This window comes from Beta vulgaris, chromosome 5, assembly GCF_026745355.1.
Source record: "Beta vulgaris subsp. vulgaris cultivar EL10 chromosome 5, EL10.2, whole genome shotgun sequence".
Classification (NCBI taxonomy): Eukaryota; Viridiplantae; Streptophyta; class Magnoliopsida; order Caryophyllales; family Amaranthaceae; genus Beta; species Beta vulgaris.
This window is the reverse complement of record NC_079206.1, coordinates 5,567,444-5,586,296: the sequence shown is the minus strand read 5'-3', so window position 1 is coordinate 5,586,296 and position 18,853 is coordinate 5,567,444. Positions and strand designations below refer to the sequence as shown.

General features: G+C 34.4%; 3 protein-coding genes across 4 annotated transcripts; 2 read left to right on the top strand and 1 right to left on the bottom strand.

Annotated features, from left to right (window-relative positions):
- Positions 1-5,241: 5,241 nt before the first annotated feature.
- LOC130591548 (glyoxylate/hydroxypyruvate reductase HPR3) lies at positions 5,242-7,436 on the top strand. The gene is made up of 2 exons (XM_057394906.1): positions 5,242-5,890; positions 6,813-7,436. The coding sequence occupies exons 1-2, from the start codon at positions 5,459-5,461 to the stop codon at positions 7,335-7,337; spliced, it is 957 nt and encodes a 318-aa protein (XP_057250889.1). The 5' UTR covers positions 5,242-5,458; the 3' UTR covers positions 7,338-7,436.
- LOC104892382 (sulfiredoxin, chloroplastic/mitochondrial) lies at positions 6,732-12,064 on the bottom strand. Of its 2 annotated transcripts, none has more exons than XM_048645119.2 (6): positions 11,898-12,064; positions 9,607-9,688; positions 9,367-9,518; positions 7,938-7,981; positions 7,701-7,794; positions 6,732-7,595 (listed from the first exon to the last, which is right to left on the bottom strand). In XM_048645119.2, exons 2-6 carry the CDS (start codon positions 9,671-9,673, stop codon positions 7,566-7,568), a joined length of 387 nt encoding a protein of 128 aa, XP_048501076.1. In that variant the 5' UTR covers positions 9,674-9,688; positions 11,898-12,064; the 3' UTR covers positions 6,732-7,565. The 2 variants fall into 2 exon arrangements, with proteins under 2 accessions (XP_048501076.1, XP_010676604.1); XM_010678302.4 differs by having other exon boundaries at positions 7,133-7,595; positions 7,948-7,981; positions 11,898-12,056.
- A 4,786-nt stretch (positions 12,065-16,850) lies between these two features.
- LOC104892380 (leucoanthocyanidin dioxygenase) lies at positions 16,851-18,498 on the top strand. Its single transcript, XM_010678300.4, has 2 exons — positions 16,851-17,417; positions 17,733-18,498. Exons 1-2 carry the CDS (start codon positions 16,912-16,914, stop codon positions 18,304-18,306), a joined length of 1,080 nt encoding a protein of 359 aa, XP_010676602.1. The 5' UTR covers positions 16,851-16,911; the 3' UTR covers positions 18,307-18,498.
- Positions 18,499-18,853: the final 355 nt, after the last annotated feature.

Below are 18,853 nucleotides of genomic sequence, written 5' to 3'. Positions count from 1 at the left end.
GCAATTGTATGGCCTGAAACTTTGCATGGAAGAACTAGTAGAATTTTCATACCATAAAAGCAACTCGATCATGTTTCATTACTAGAAATAAAACACTTCATTCTTCCTTTTCATAATACCCGCTACATTTTTTATCATGGGAAGTTTCACATTATTTGCTACACTTCCTTTTTGGGTAATAAACTATCTCTATCTCTCTTCTTTCACATGAGTCCCTTTTCCTTTTATTCTCTACCTCATTTTTCTCCAAAAATTGCTTAAGAGTCTGTGAATTGAGAAGTGTAGCGAGTAATATAAAACGAGAAAATATAAAAATTGGGATTATTAATGTGAATTTTCTTTTATTGAAAGGTTTTCATGTCACTCTGTAGTTAGTTAAGTTTGTTTCGTTTGTGTTCTTGTATGTTTTACCGATGTCCAAAAAAAAAAAAAAAAAAAAAAAAAAAAAAAAAAAAAGGTTTTCATGTCACGTGACATTCATGTTTTAGAGTTCTTGCTTGGTCTATACTTTTTAATAATATAGAAGATTGATATACATTAATAAAGCTATGTGAAAAAATGAGTGATACAGAGGGATATAAAGAGCAACCTAGTGTATAAGTTAGCAATCAAATGAGTCTAATATGAAAATTGCCCTCCCCCCATAATTAGTTTTTTTTTAAGTAAAAATGAAGTTGGGTTTAATACGAAAAGATAATTAATATTTGGGATTATTTTTGTTAATTTCTTCAATAATAAAAAAACCAAAATTAATACATAAATGAAGAAAGAAAATATAGATAAGTAAAAGAAAATATAAACTAGTCTGCTATGTACACTTGTGGAATGAATCTCACATATAATTGAAGCATCAGGCTTTGCTCGATATAGCTACCTTTCAAGTATTTTTTTTTGGCAAGTTTATATTGATTATATTGATCAGGCAACTTTACAAGCTAAGTCCAAAGAAGACAGACACCACAACAACACTCTTAGGCCACCAGGAACAAACACCACACCTTAGCAGCAACTAACATAATTCAGACCACCAAGCTATATATACATCCTTTATCTTTTTGGGTAGTCTAGACTCATTACGCTTCCTAGCAGTATATTGTATATCTTTAATTACATGATATATAGTATGAACTTGCATATTCCACAAAGCATTATTCTTCTCTTGCCATACTTTGTAAATTAAGGCCGTAATACAGGCCATACTTTGATGTTCCCATGTGTGCCAATAAGATATATGCAGCTGAGTGTGAAACACTTACTGAGAAAATGACAATGAGAATCAAAATCTGGAGCTCTAGAAACTTATCTTATACTACTAGGGTATAACTCTGCACTTTTTATTTTACACATGCTGACGCAGTCGGAAACTATGGAGATTAGCAAGCACTAATCTCGAATTAAGAACAAGCAGATTCACAAGCGATGAATTTGTAAAAACTCCGGAATCCACCAGAAAGAGTATAAACTCTGTGATATTATTAAAAGACAAAAACTGCCTCCAAACATTGACCTAATAATGCATGTTTAAATACGTTAAACAAAACCCTAAAACGAAATTAAGGAAATAATTAAATTCGAAAATAATTAAAAAGCTGATTTCGGGCCTTAAACGGACCCGGATGGCCTACAACGCCTATACATCACGGCATAGCCGTGAGTTTGACTCGTTGGGCCGTTCCGCTTCCGAAAAGGTATCACAATAGTCAATCAGACTCCGTCGGCCCATTTTCCGCAAAACAGTTCAGGCCTTTTTCCGCAAATCCTTTTCGAACTTTTCCGCTAATCTGCCTACGTCATATGCATAATGCATTGGGCCCAAGTATTCATACTTCCAAAGAAAGTATTGTAAGAGATAAGCAAGATATGTAGAGCATTCCATTGGAGTGGACAGTATTTCTGCTCAAAACTTGGTGCTATAGCTTGGGAGAAACTAAGCAATTCAAAGTCAGCTGCCCGGAGGGCTTGGATTTAGAGATGTTGTGCTTTGGAATGTTGCTGTACTTGGAAAGTATGTCTGGGCCATATCAATTAAGCAATATAGTGTCTGGCTTAAATGGATAAATTCAGTGTTCTTGAAAGAAGCAGGATGGTGGGATTATGTGCCTACCTCAGGTGCAAGTTGGTATTGGAGAAAAATGTATTCTGTTAAAGAACAATTGAAAGTTGTCTTCACAAAATTGAGCTTAGTAATATGAGCAGTTATTATGTTAAGGGTGCGTTTGGTATGATTAAAGGAAACGGAATGAAAAGGATTTGGATAAGGAGGGGAAATGGAAATAATAATTGTTACCGTTGTTTGGTATCCTATACTCCTAGTGGAACGGAAACAATTGAGAGGTTTATGATTGAGGAAGGAAACATGATTTCTTTCCACTAGTTTGATAAGGATAACAAATGGGGGGATTATGTTTCCCCTTGAAAACGGTATTTGTTACTTAACACTCATACCAAACAATTAGAAATGGAAAAGCTTATTTGAATCTGTTTTCTACATCAAGTTTTTCTATACCAAACCCCCCCCTAAAAGTGTATCTGAGAAGTTGAAGGGTGAGCAGACTAGTGTTATATGGGATATTGTGGACTGGAACATATTGAGTCTTCCTAAGCACAGGTTTATCACCTGGTTAGCAGCACTGCAGGAAAAACTTCAAACAACAGCAATGCTAGCTCAATATGGTACGAGTTCAAATGATTTGTGGTAATGCTACTGAAAATCACAAGAATCTATTATACTCCTATAAGTTTAGTGTTGGGTGTTTGAGACTCATCAAGATCTGGTTCAATATTAGAAGCACAACTAAAGATATGCACAACTTGATTAGAAAAATTTAGAACAGTAGAAGATCCAAGTTCCAGAGACAAGTTCTATTGGCTGGTCTAATTGCCTTGGTGTATGTAATATGGCAAGGAAGAAATTTTGTATACTGGTACCAATATGTTCCCAGTATTGAAGTTAGTGTTAAATAGATTAAAAACATAATTAGAGCTACAGTATTAGCAGTTCTGCCTAAGAAAGTTGTCTTCACAAAATTGATCTTAGTAATATGAGCAGTTAATGTGGTAAGAGTGTATACGAGAAGTTGATGGGTGAGCAGACTAGTGTTACATGGGATGTTGTGGTCTGGAACATATTGAGTCTTCCTAAGCACAAGTTTATCACGTAGGCTATGTTCAGTTCACCTGAAATTTTCTGATCTGAACTTATCTGATCTGATCTGATCTGATCTGAACTTATTTTTTCTGATCTGATCTGATCTGAACTTATTTTTTCTGATCTGAACTATTTTTCTGATATGATCTGATCTGAACTTATTTTTCAACAAGATCTTATCTTTTATAAATATATATTATTACTATTATATTATTACTTTGTAAATCATATTATGCAATACATTATAAGATATTCTTTATAGTGTTACTATTATTATCATTTTATTTCTATTACAACTTTTATACAACTTTTATTATTAATAATAATTATTATTATTATCATTATTATAAGAACAACAATAATAATTATAATCATAATTATTATTATTACTAAAAATAATTATATAACTCAAGTCATTATTTTATAAGAGCACTTATACAATGTTTCACACTTTCCCTTAAAAAAAGTTTCACACTTGAGAAGTCGGCAAACTGAACTCTTTTTTTTTCCATATAAAATAGAACAAGATATACAAACAACTATGACTTGAGCAAAAAATAAATAAATATCGTGCAACTTCAAATAGCTAGAGAGATTTGAAATTCGGTAGGAAGAGGTATACCGAATCTAAATTTATAATTTGTATCTCACACTTAGCTTATTTTGAAATGTAACCGAACATAGTAGTTTCGTTATCATGAATTTGAGATATCATATTTTATATATTTCTTATTTTTGCGTCAATCTTATGTTCTTAACACGTGGCTTTTAATTTTCTATTATTTAATAACAACAAAATAACTTAATATAATAATAACAATGACATTTATAATGGTAACAATAAGATTAATAATAATTACCAATATTAATAATTAATAAGTACACAACAACAACAATAATAATTCTTTTGAACAAATATACTAGTAAATAATAATACCCCTTTGTATTTTTTTTATCTTTGTCACTTAGAATCTTGACACTATTCACAATAAGAGATAATCTTTTAGATTTTTCTCAATATATAAGAAAAAATATAGTCATGTGGGGTCTTGTTTGATTCGTCTCAATGAGTACTTTATTAATATTCAATTATTATAATTTTTATTAATATGTAGTGAAAGATATTTAATAATAATAAGTTTTTAAATATAAGCATGATATGATCTGAACTGATCTGATCTGATCTGATCTGAACTTATTTTTTCTGATCTGATCTGATCTGAACTTATTTTTTCTGATCTGATCTGATCTGATCTGATTAGATCTGAAATAAGCAAAAATAAGGTGAACTGAACATAGCCGTAGTTAGCAGTGAGTCGACGTGGGTTGGATTCGGGTTGACTAGTTACTTAGACGACTTGACTTGTTTGCTTAGACAGGTTGAGATCGTGAACCCAACCCAACCTATTTAGTTAAAGCCAAACTGATAATATATGGGTGATTGACCCACTAACCCTTTCTAATAGCATTTTTCAATTTTCGTTAATGGCAAGTTGATTAGCAATTACATAAGTATCTCACATTCGAAAAACTTCTAAGAGATTCTATACATAACAAGAAAAAAACCAAAATCCAATCCAATCCTTTTTATTGTTCATTTAACTTTTTAAGATGGTTACCTGTTTCGAAAAATAAATATGTTAGTTGGTCAACCCAATTTGAAACCTACCCATCAAATAAACGGGTTAGATGGGTTGAATCCAGATTGGATATTCAACCATTCAACCTAACCCAAACTATTTAATTGAACGAGTTAGATATAGAGTCAACCCATTTAATTAAAACAGGATGAAAATTTTGGTCTTACCCATTATTATTGGATCGACTTTGAATAAGGTTGGCAGATTAGATGGATTTTTTGCAACTTCTAAGATTGTGATAATTGATAAACCACATTACTGGCTCAGAAATCAAAATGGGACCATACTTTTGGACCCCTCTCAAGAAAATGAATTTCCTCTGGGCTGCCCTCACACAGGGCCACTCACCCAATGGTCCAACAAGCTCGAAACCTCTCCTTTGCCCAACAATATTGAAAAAAATTTTTCACCAAAATTTGAACATTGATCTTCCATATGAGAGATAAAAAGTCATATTATTGAACCCAAAGGTCCTTGGTGTACCTTCGGCATAATTGCAATTGCGTGAATGAATTGTACTCAAATTACGTAAACATATTGTCCGTTGAGTCGTTGACCTCTGTATTTACCCTTAGAATTTACCCAAGTTACACTTACATTACTTACATAGTTACAAAGTTACATCTAGTTAGTTCACTACTCAGAGAGCACCGTAGAATTTGCATAAAAAATGGGTGATTCCCAATCTCACTCTCAACAAAAACCCCTTCTCGTAATCCATAGTTTACCTTCATACAATTCCTTCTTCTACGACCGTCTCTCCCCCACATTCACTCTCATCGATCCCATCACTTCCACTGACGCCTCTTCCGCGCGCGCTCTCCTCTGCGTGGGGCTCTCTCCACTAGGGAAGAAAATATTGGATTGTCTGCCTTCTTTAGAGTGCGTGCTCATTTCCTGCGTTGGAGTTGATCATGTTGATATCTCAGAGTGTCGTCGTCGAGGCATATCAGTCGCGAATGTTGGCGACGCTTTCTCTGATGATGTTGCTGATTGTGCTGTTGGATTGATGCTTGATGTGCTCCGTCGTATATCGCTCGCTGATCGCTTTGTTCGGGCCGGGTCTTGGCCTCAACTACCTCAGTTTCCTCTTGGATTTAGAGTGAGTAGCCTTGCTTGCTTACTTTTGTAAATTCTCTTGTTTTATTCCATACAACATACAAGTATCCGGTCTTTTGGACGGAGAGAAACTGAACTGAAGTGAGAGAAATTGAATTGTAGAGAGAAATTAGAGTGAAATTAACGAAACTGAACTGAAATTAACTGAAAATAAGTCCAAAAGAATGGGCCTTATAGTAGTCCCCCTGTTTTTGCTTGTTTTGTTGAATTTTTTCTGGTTTGGGGTTGTTTATTTGACATAAAAATTTACGGGAAGTAGAATTTTCTACGAAGTAAGATGAGGGGAAGTTGTTTGGTCCATAAACATGTAAAAGTTGTACTCCTCGTAAGATATTTACCTAATTGACTACTCTATCCACAAGCACATAATTTCTCTTATCATTTCATCCTTCCTACACCTCAAATGACTTTTCTCCCCAAGTCATTTTTACTATCTACATTGCTTAGCCTGATTTACAATTGTCGGTTTTGGTTCATTTTTGGTCCATTTTGGGAGAATTGGCGATTTCAAAAGGCGAATTAGATAGCGAATTAGGTGATATTCCCTATAAATATGGATCAATGCATATGTCTCCTGTTACATCTCCAATTATGGAGATTAACACAATCCAAGAGAGACCAATCCTTGGACTTGTGAATTTTTATAAAATCTCATTACCATTACCAGTAATGGTATGGAGTGGAAATTGTAAATTGTGAAGAATATCAAATGTTTAAGGATGGAATTACCATGGTGATATGATGAAGATGAGGTTTTACTAATTATACATTATATATGATTTCATTACCATGACATTTAATACCACCTACGGGGCCTTTAGGAGTAATTTACTATACTTCTGTCCATATATCTCTGAAGAATACTTGCTGATACAGTTCAATAACTAGATAATTTTCAATTGTAGTTGCGTGGAAAGCGAGTAGGCATAGTTGGCCTTGGAAGCATTGGTTCTCGGGTTGCAACGAGACTTATTTCGTTTGGTTGCAACATTGCATACAACTCTAGGCAAAAGAAACCCTCGGTTTCTCTCCCATACTATGCCAATGTCTCCGAATTGGCACGTGGAAGCGATATCCTGATCATTTGCTGCTCATTAACCGACCAAACGCACCACATGATCAACAAGGACGTCTTGGCTGCGTTAGGGAAGGAAGGCGTTGTCATTAACATTGGACGAGGTGCTCTAATCAAAGAGACTGAGTTGGTGCAGTTTTTGGTGGAAGGTAAAATTGGTGGAGCTGGTCTTGATGTGTTTGAAGACGAGCCTAATGTTCCTAAAGAACTGTTTGGTTTAGAGAATGTGGTTCTGTCTTCTCACCGAGCTGTCTTGACTCCGGAATCCTTTAATGCTGCAGAAGATATTATGGTAGCAAATCTGGAAGCTTTCTTTTCAAACAAGCCCCTACTTACTCCTATAAGTTTGGAGTAGTGTTATCATTTAATCATTGTATCAAATTCTATTGGTACAGAGATCAAATGTTGCTTATTGGTACAGGTATAAATAAGCATCTCCTTGCTTGAACATTGACCCTTGTTCTTTTTCTCTGTTTTGGCCAACTACTGATAATCATGATATCCATCATGTATATATTTCGTGCAGCTACTATGGCAATTAGTTAATAATGCAGAGAATATTGCTGAAAATCCAAGATGTAAATTACTCCACCGGCTTTAACGAAGATGATGCCTGTAATGTAATAGAAAAGGTTTCATGAAGTTGCTAATATATTTAGAATCGAAAGGACATAAACTAAAATTGCATTCGAAGGGGCAGATTTGTATGTAAGGCAACCTTAAGGTTTCTTTTGTTCCACGCCGGACCTTGCAGCGTATTGTTGGGAGCCCTAACTGCTGATGCGCCTCGTAACGGTGGCAACCAGAGAAACCTAAAGTAAATAGATTAAGACAACTTATTCTACTAATTAAACAAGCATGACTTTGAACAGTTTATTTCAGAACAATATTAGGTGCTTGCTCAAGAGTGACATATTAGAAAGCAGTAGCCAGGGTAGAACACTACTATATTTACATCGACATACCGTAGTACACTCCATCAACCTCCAGAACATCAATCTGTAAAAAAAATCTCAAGAAAGAAGTGATTCAGTAGTTCCCAGGAGGTTGTTTGTTGAAAGAGTGAGAAGATATCAGTCTCACATTCAGCATAATGATAGCGGCTTTTTTCGCAGTTTTTTCTTAACTTTGACAGTGGTGGCAAATAGGGAAACCATTTGTTAATGATCCTAGCAGACACACAAGAAGATAACTCCTATAGTCTACAACTCTACACCAGAGGCCATCCTACACCTGCACACACAACTACACAAGAGTATAACCCACAATGGGCACATAACCGAATACCAGACTAACCAGCTTCTTCTATTTCTGTCTTCTGATTGGTCGTAAGATTTTATGCTGTATTCTGATTGAATACGACAGCAAGATGTATTAGTATATTTAGCATCACATAAATAACATAGTTATTCAGACATATTTGTGGATAAGAACCTCTCTTTTAGTTTCTTCTCTCAAATTCTATCTACTGTAAAATTGTCTTGGACAGAATTTCAGTAAAAAATGAAGTATTCATTGATTGATCTCAGCTGATAACATAGTATCAGAGCTAGAGCACTTCTTCTGCGTCTTTGATCCTTCGCATCTTAGATAAGCACTGTGAAAGCTCTCTGATTCTGTTCAGAGACTTTTTTCTTAATTTCTTGACTCACTCGTTCAACAGAAGTTTTGGTAATCTTTTGGTCATTAAATTCTTGTTATCAATTTCTACAATCAGATTATGTGAATCTAGCTTCCTATTTTTTTAGCTAGTGCATTTGTTGCTTGATTTCTTTCTGAATTTTTCTATTTCTGTAAGACTTTTTTCTACAGTGTTTGAACAACTTCATTCTTTAATCACCTCAAATTTGAGAATACCTCCAATTCCTGATCCTACAACTGTTCCTGGAAGCATTTTATTACAAACATTCCTCTGATAATTCACCGAAAAAATTCGTGACCAATTTGTGTAACGGAGATGTAACAATTATGGAGATGGGAAAAGATCTGCTCTACTAGCTTTATCACCTAGAAACAAGCTTGTTTTTATGTATATATAGTTCAATCACCCATGGATGTACCTATTGCTAAATGCTAATGATCTAAATTTGAAGGCATGGCAGTGATTTGGTTGTTGGTTGGCTAAGAGTGTCTGGATCTGAATTGTATATATTTGACTGGTGTCGGAAGTACTTCTATTAGCTGTGACTTGTTAGATACTGTAAAAAGTATTTGAAGGTTACATATTATCTTCTCGATCTCTTCTCTATCTCGTGAGTTCTGAGCTCTATAACCGAAACAGATGCAGACTCCCGCAGCAGCGTTTCACAGAGGACACTAACATCAAAGCTGATATTTCTTGGTCATTATTATTCGTGTTTGTAAGAACGAAATATGGTACTTACAGGCACTTGAAGACCAATCTCCTTGATGCTATCCGCGAGTTCTTGGACCTTTTGTGGATCATTTGCTCTTGTACGCATTAGTGGTCTCCGTATTTTAGCTAATGGAAGTTCCAACACCACTGGTCCAACTCGCTGAGTCGTCGCAGGAGATCCTACAAACACCAATTATCACATCATTACTTGCAAGGAGCCAATGAAAGTGTAAGAAGAGGGTGAGCAAGAGTAATACTATAAAGATACCATTGGATGAAGCAGACAGGGCAAAACTTCTAACAATAGCTGGGCCTTGGAGGTAAAAGCTTGCCATCTAGATACTCTTCACCTTCAACATCAACATCAACATCAAGAATTCATTAGGTAAGTATAGACCAAAATGTAAAGGTGATTGCAATTTGAAACACCTTATGTTATCACTGAGCAAAATCATATTTTGAGAAATAACATGTGGTATAGTATGAAAAAAGGGAATTATATATGGGCTCTGTTTGTAATCAGCTATTTTGAGTATTTTACATTTCACGTTGAAAACTTTTACTCGTGTTGAAATTTTTACAATGATCAAAACAATTTTTTTTTATGTTCAAGATATAGACTATATAATTTACATGTGTGCTTAAAAAACATGGAGATACAATTGAAAGAGCATTAACATGTAAAAAACATGTAAATTGCAAAGTACTCCCTTGATCTTTTTTCACTTGTTACCTTTCATTTTGGCAAAAGAAGTTAGGAGATGTGTGTGGAGTGTTGGGGATGATAAAAGAAGTCAGGATGTTAACTTTATTAGTTGATGATAAAAAAAAGTGCAAATGCCAAAATTAAGGATGAAACAGTTAGGATTAATGTATATTAGGATCCTCTCTGTTTCTTTACATCTACTTCCTCCGTTTAGAAATAGTTGCACCATTTCTATTTTGTGCACTATTCACATCTTACACTTATATTGTCTTTGGTGATTTATATTTTAGAAAAAACATAGTCATGTGGGATCTTGTTAGATTTGTCTCGATGTAATTTTTTTTAATATCAACTTTTTATAATTTTTACTTATTGATAATTAAAGATATTAATGGTTGAAATCATGCATCGGCATGCGTGAAAAGTAGAAACGGTGCAACTATTTCTAAACGGAGGAAGTATTTTCTATTTTAGGATGATGATAACAAGCTTGTAAAAAAAAAGGATCCTAACTTAGAATCAATCTAGAACAACAAATTTCATAGAAGAAAATGTAGCACGTAAGTTGGGACATTATATTATGGAAAATATAAATGTAAAAAAAGACGAAGGGAGTTGAATAAATACCGCTCCTTCCGTTTCTTTTTATCTGGAGAAAGAACAAATAGATATGGAGGTTGTATGTTGAATTGTTTGAAGTATACATTTGTTGGGAAATGGGGATTATTTAGAGCAACTCCAATGGTAAAGCAAAATGAAAATTGGCTTAGAGTGTCACATAGATTTTTTTTAGCTAACTCAACTTTAAGCCAAAACTCTCACAGCCAATATACTTGTTGTTTGAGTAGGTCTCACTTGAAGTAAGATCGTTTTTTTTTTAGAGAAGAATATAGAAATAGTTCATCAAAATTCCCACATGGACCCACAATTTTAGTTCAAGCAAATTAGTTAAGCTACATTGACTAGCAAATGAAATTTCAACTACTCACTCCAATGGTTGAGCTACTTGCTCAACTTTTTATTTATTTCCTAGCAAGTCCCTAATATTCACCATTGGAGTTGCTCTCATACACTCATTCCAGTAAGAGCATTTCCAATATTGAGCATTAGGGACTTGCTAGCAAATAAAAAAAAGTTAATCAATTTGCCCAACCATTGAAGTAAGTAGTTGAAATTTCATTTTGCTAATCAATGTAGCTTAACTAAGTCAATATGCTTGAGCTAAAGTTGTGGACACATGAAATTTTGGTAAATAATTTCTATATTCTTTTCTATAAAAAAAACTATCTTACTTCAAGTGGGACATACTCAAGCAATAAATATATTAGCTAATTATTGTGGAAGTTGTTAACCTAAAATTGAATTAGCTCGAAAACCTACATGACATTTTGAGCCAACTTCCATTTTACCCTACCATTAGAATTGCTCTAACTGGGCCAAAGAAAGGAAGGTATACTATGTGAGCCACATATTTGAAATTTGGATAAGGTGACTTTAGACTTGCCACTTACCAGATACTATAGTTTGATCTTTCAATTACTGTTTTTTTTTTCTTTTGTTTTTGGACAGTGCATCTTTCAATTTCAACAGTTCTTCTAGATGAAAAACAAGTTACCAACTAAATCAATCCATAGATTGAACCTAACATACAATCAAGAAAGATGTTGGCAGAAACCCAGCTTAATTAGAACCTAATTTCTACTATTTACCCCCAATCAATCAAGTCCTGAAAGAAAAAAAAAACACAAGAAACACTTAAGCAATAAAAGGGGTAAATAAATCGCGCAAAATTAATGCATGTATATAGAACAAATACGATGAAGTAGTAGTTCAAGGAGACAGATAGATATTACCTCAGTGTTGACTGTTGATGAAAGATAGAGGAGAAATATGGCCAGGGAATTATGCTAATAAAAAGTCAGGAACACTTTTTCTGTTGGAATTATGCATAGGCTAGCAAACTTCATGGAATTTATACTTAGTTTCTGCTAAGTTTAATTTACATGTACTCCCTAGTCCCTCCTTCCTTAAATATAGTGTCCATTTTTTCTTGGTATAAGTGTTTTTTTATTTTTTTTTATTTTGATAATTTCTTTTGGGCACAAGTGTTAAAGAAGAAATTATGTAAGGGCCTTAGTTGTATTAAATCATAATTAAATATAAAAATTGGTACACTTTTTTTATGAATTGTTTATTAAGAAGAGATAATGTGGACCGAGCCATAAGGAAAAGTGGGTGATATAATAAAAGTTGAAAGCAAAAGCATATTTTAATTGGTGAATCCATACCAAATAAGAAAATGAGAAATTTATTTGGGACAAACATAAATAGAAAAATGGACCACTCTATTTAGGGACGAAGGAAGTAATTAAAGATATTGAAAGTAAATTAATCTAAAAACAGTTAAAACTTATTATCGTACTTTGTTGCTAATTGGCAACAAAACGAAAATATGATGCCATTAAGTAACAAAATGTAAAACCATTGATTTTCAATAGCAACATATCAAAAACATGTTGCTTTCATTTGTTGGAAAATTAGAGTAAAAACACCACTTTATAATAGGCAATGGAAATGTTGCTATTTATCAACAGTTCAAAAAGTCGTGGCCAAAATTTGTTTCTATAATGCTCTAATTTTGTAGTGATAATAATACTCTTTTGTTACTCATAAAATGAAAGGTATTGAATCCTTGACCTTTTAGTTTGTCACTTATTATATAACCACTAAGTTATGGGCTTGTGCTTATGATGCAATGCCAACCCCAACCAATATATACTCTTCTATGTTTTTATTAGTGGTATGCTCGGGCCGAAGAATTAGTTATTGTACAAAAGTTTTGGATTAGTCTTAATGTATATTTTAAAATAGGAAAATCCCTGATGGTAGGTTCCTATTCTTGAGAATTTTTAATGGTAGATTATTCAACTTGTTTTTTCCCCATTGCTAGGCCTCAATTTTTCGATTTACCAAAAAGTAGCATTAATGAGGCTTAAACGTTAATTTCATGTATAGTTTTTACACTTCTATAAAGTTTTGTCTAACCTCTACTAACCATGATTTATTTAGGTTTAGACTCCTAACTGACTAACAAAAATGTTCATAAATCTATACGGATGGTAGTTAAAATTCATGGAAGTATATATTACTACTATATGAGTAGTGTAAATTGAATAGTGATAGCTAGAAATCTATATGGATGGTAGTTGACAAAGAAAGCTTATCCTGATTTTTTTTTTTTTACAAATTCATCTATAAGCATGACAATTTTTGTAGTTTTATAAATCTAGAATGATTAGATAGAGTTTAAGTGTTGATCCTTGAATATGATTTAAGGGCTTCACATAATCACATTCTTATGCATCGTGACACTCTAGAGTCCTTATCTCTGACAAGAAACGGTCTCATCATGGGATCGTAGAAAGTGCAAATATGTGGAGGTCATTGGAAAAATTTGAGATCCCATTCGTCGGCTGTTAGAAATCCAAACCTAAATAAACCATAGTTAATAGGGGTTAGACAAAACTTAACAGATAAAATATTAAAACTAAACATGAAATTAACATTTGAGCCTTATTAATGCTACTTTTGGGTAAATTAGGAAAAATATGTCCTAGCAATAGAGAAAAAAGAAGTTGAATCTACACTAGGAATTCTCAAGAATAGAAGCCCACCATTAGGAATTTCCCTTTAAAATATTTTTATAATCTTTTGTTTTTGCTAAGTAAGAGATAAGTATTATCTCACCAAGCAACCCAATTACTTCCTCCGTTTCTTTTTAGATGTTATACTTTCTATTTTAGGAAGTTTTAAATTAGATGTTACACTTTTATTTTGGGTAATAACTTCTCTCTATCTCTCTCCTATCACATGTTCACATGAGACCCTTTTGTTTTTCATTCTCTCTATCTCTCTCATCTCCAAAAATTATCTAGAAGTCCGTGATTTGAAAAGTGTAATATCTAATAAAAAACGGAGGAAGTACAACCAAACCAACTCAAGACCAAGCAGGAAGCGAGGAACAAGAGCAGCAAAACATAACAACAGAACAGAACAGCCAAGCTAAGGCTTATAGCCCATTCCAGTTTTTATCTCTAACAGAAATTTTCTAAGGTAAAACCAAGCTAATTCGCATTTTAATGATCTGCTTGAGGTCACTAATGATTTTAGGAAGTAAAGGAATAACCCCATTCCAGAAGCACTCATTTCTACACCTCCAAATTATATAAATTACTGTATAAACAACAACACACCACACGCTACTTCTCTTGAATTTAGAAGCTCTACTATGCTGAATTCAGCTAATGATGCCTTGCAAGTCTTCAGCTTGAGTTGTAATACCCGACCAAACTTTAATGTTTGCCAAGCAAACTGAACTGAGATGACAACCAAAGAATAAATGACAATGGCTCCCTACTTCATTAGCACAAATATAACAATGATCAAAAGATGCACATCCAATTTGAGCAAGTCTTTCTGCAGTTTTCAGACACCCTTGTATTGCCAACCAGCAGATGAGCTTGTGTTTAGGCACACTCAGCCTATTCTAGACAAAAAAATCCCAGCGCACAGGACCACTATCACCAGCAAGCTTGTTATAAACAACCTTTAAAGAGTAACTAGGCATGGCACACATATCAGTTAAAGAATAGTGTTGCTTCAAAATATTTTTAACATGGAAAACTTTCTTCCAGTACAACTGAAATTAGCTTTTGGTGAGTATTCCCACCAGAATTGCATTCTTCAGATAAACAGAATTATTCACCCATTTGATCCAAGAATTATCTTATTTATTAGCCACAACCCATACATATATATTTGCCCTTGTGAGCTATATTCTAAAGAAATACATCCCTAAAACCCAGGCCACCAAAGTTCTTACCACATGACACAATTTACTCCAAGCAAAAGACCCAGGATTCTGACTAAAAGACTGCCCACTCTAGAGAAAAGATTTACATACTTGAACAATATCTCTAAGAACTTTCTGGGGAAGATTGAAAAGTTGAGCCCAATACATGTGAAGGCTCATGAAGACAGAGTTAATCAATTGAACTCTAGCCATATAGGATAAATGTATGGAGCTCCAAATCTTGATTCTACAAGTCATTTTATCCACTAAAGCATCACACTGAGAAGCTATAAGTCTTTTAGAGAAAATGAGGACCCCCAAATATCTAAAAGGCAGAAAATGTCTTGTAAACCCAGAAACAGCAGCTAATCTTTGAACATCACATCACAACAGTAGAAGCAGTTGTTTTTATAATCTTTACAAATACATAGTTGATGGCCAAATTTGTGTGTTTTGGCAAGCGTGGAAGACAAAGTCTTACATATGTGGTGCTTGACTAAATAAACATATAAAATAAGTTTCATGTTAAAGCTAATTGTTAATAGGTGGAGTATACTAGGAATTGGGGTTGGCTCAAATAATGAGTTTTTCCATCTTTGCTAGCAAAGTCTAGGGTTCAATTTTTACATACCCCAAGCAATTTGCTTGGAAATAGGGGGGAGGGGGGTCCGTATGACTCTAATAGGCCTCTGGTGGGAGGCCTTGTGTAAGGCCAGTCAAGAGGATTTTTTCTTACCTTTTTTTATAAAAAGTAAGTGGAGTATATCACTAATCTTATACTTGCTTCATTCTGAATAAATGAAACATTTGTCTCAAAAAACTCTCACATAAAAGAGAGAAGAGTTTCATTTATTTATAACGGATGGAGTATGTAACTTATCATTGATTTTCTCCTCTACTATGGGCCAAGTAACTCAAACTAAGAAGGCTTTGTCTTTAACAATATCATTTGTTCTTCTAGTTTGGCCAATTTCATTGGCATATCTTTAATATTATCTATGTATACAAATATATTAAAAGGCGTTCCTATCAAAAGAATGATGACACATGTCACTATTCTGATCAAGTTTAATTTCTAATACACATGTTTATAATCTCATTTTATTATTAACAAAGTGTAGTTACTAGGATTTGAACACACAGTTTTTGAAATGAAATGTGAGCGTTTAGCCACTAATCACTACAATTTCAATGGTTAATCTTTCAAAGTAAAACATTATAAAATCTTATAATCATATGTAATGTTTAGTATTATATATACTCCCTCCGTTTCCTAAAGATCTTCCCACTTACTGTTCCTACAGATACCAAGGGAAATCAAGTTGTGTGGGGCATGGTGTGAGTAAAGTAGGAGAGAGAAAGGGGTTAAGATAAATAAACAAATAAAAAGGGGTTAAAGTAGGAGAGAGAAAGGGAGTAAAATTGAATTAATAATGTAATGGTGGACCATATGATAGTGACATGAGAGGGTAAATAGGGAAATTTGTTTTGCCAAATAAGGAATAAAGCAAAAGAGGGAAGATCTTTTGGAAACACCCTTAAACGGAAAGAGGGAAGATATTTAGGAAACGGAGGGAGTATATGTCTACACATTGTGTGTTTGGTTTTCATAACTACATAGTGGACTGTATTGAAAAATCTCGGACGTTTTAGTGTCCATGACTAAAGGGTTCCCGCGTGATTGTTAGAGAAGGAACAATTGCCAACCACCATTCTTGTCTTTAACCCCATGCCTTTCTTACTAGCTAGTCTAAGGACTGGTAAGCACACCTCATCACGTGATGACCTAGCTTTCACATTTGCAAAATTACATGCATCTACTTATCTTTGCAATCTAAGAGTCTGATACAAACATACTTTTCCCTTGTACTGATAGATTTGGAGTTTGTACGTTACAGTGTAAAATGTTCCTCTAATGAATTAGTCATGCCTCATTTTTGTTATAAAAAGGCTACATCACATCTCACATAATTGCCATAACAATTATATTATTGCTTTGTTGTAAGCTGATAGTTATGACGGCCACAATTGCTTCTTCAAGAGTTGAGACACTAGCAAGCAGTGGCATGCAATCAATCCCTAAGGAGTACGTGAGACCAAAAGAGGAGCTAATCTCTATTGGTAATGTCTTTGAGGAGGAACAAAAAGATGAAGGATCTCAAGTTCCAACAATAGACATTAAAAACATAGCGTCGGAGGATCTAGAGGTTCGAGACAAGGCGATCCACGAGCTCAAAAGAGCCGCCATGGAGTGGGGTGTCATGCACCTCGTAAACCATGGTATATCTGACGAGCTCATCGATCGCGTTAAGGTGGCCGGAGAGGCATTTTTCGAGCTCCCTATTGCGGAGAAGGAGAAATATGCTAATGATCAAGCTTCAGGGAATGTCCAAGGGTATGGAAGCAAGTTAGCAAATAGTGTTAGTGGACAACTTGAGTGGGAGGACTATTTTTTCCACCTTAGTTTTCCTCAAGATAAAAGGGACTTGTCCGTTTGGCCTAAGACTCCCGCGGATTACATGTAAGCTTTACTTCTAAGGTTGTTTTTTTAAATATTTTGCCGAGTATAAATTTACCAATCGTTTGGCGCGAATATGTACATGTACCCAAGTGCATGTAGAGCATGGTACAGGTATACCCTAGTGCATAATCCACGTTTTAATCACTTGGTCCAAGATAAAAACTTTTAAAAGTTCAATTTTGCGAAAAAAAACCAATAAATTTGATTTTCTTGCAAGATGAAACATATTCCCATTTTTCTTGCAAAATCGTCCACAATGTATATTCATTCTACACATTCATATTAACAATCACCTTCATCATATTATTGACACAGTCCAGCAGTATCAGAGTATTCCAAGGAACTAAGATCCTTAGCAACCAAGATCCTTTCGGCGTTGTCACTCGCATTGGGGTTAGAACAAGGAAGGCTAGAGAAAGAAGTAGGAGGCATAGAAGAGCTTCTCCTACAGTTCAAGATCAATTACTACCCAAAATGCCCTCAACCAGAGCTAGCCTTAGGAGTTGAGGCTCATACTGATGTAAGTGCCTTAACTTTCATCCTACACAACATGGTCCCTGGCCTTCAACTCTTCTATGAGGGTAAATGGGTCACTGCAAAATCTGTCCCTAATTCCATTATCATGCACATTGGTGACACTATTGAGATACTCAGCAATGGAAAGTACAAAAGTATCCTACATAGAGGGCTTGTTAATAAGGAGAAGGTTAGGATTTCTTGGGCAGTTTTCTGTGAACCACCAAAAGAGAAGATCATCCTTAAGCCTTTGCCGGACCTTGTGGCAGAGGAAGAGCCTGCTCGTTTTCCGCCTCGAACGTTCGCTCAGCATGTTCAATACAAACTCTTCAGGAAGACTGATCAAAATGTTCTTACTGAAAACACAAATTAATAAGTTGATAATTGTATGAGAAGAGATCTAAATAAGGGTGTTGTTAACTCTTTCTGATGGTGTTGTTGCTTATTCTACTAGCTTATATTATATACATTGATAAAAATGTTGTACTTTGTGATATTAATGTATGGTATGACTTGATCATGCATAACGTTCTAATGCGCTATTGTTAGTAAATGTTTTGAAGTTTGTTTCCTTCCAAGTTTCTCATTCTTTTCAATCATTATACTAAGAAATGTAGATTAGAGATGTCAAATAGCTTTATCAAATACTATTGCAAGTAGAATTGGGCTGACAGTTTCTGACACGACACAATCGAAACCGCGACACAGGACACGAAGTTACTAAGAGAAAACAAGAAGTCGACATGACACAAGCAACCGAGCACAACCCGTTTAGATTATTTTGTCATATATTTATTCTTACATTTTACGTTGATAAATTAATGTTGTAAATAAAATGAAATGAACATGCAAACACGACCTGAAAGTGACATATATAGTAGGTTGTAATTGGAAGTTAGAGTTGGGCATGGGTCGGGCCG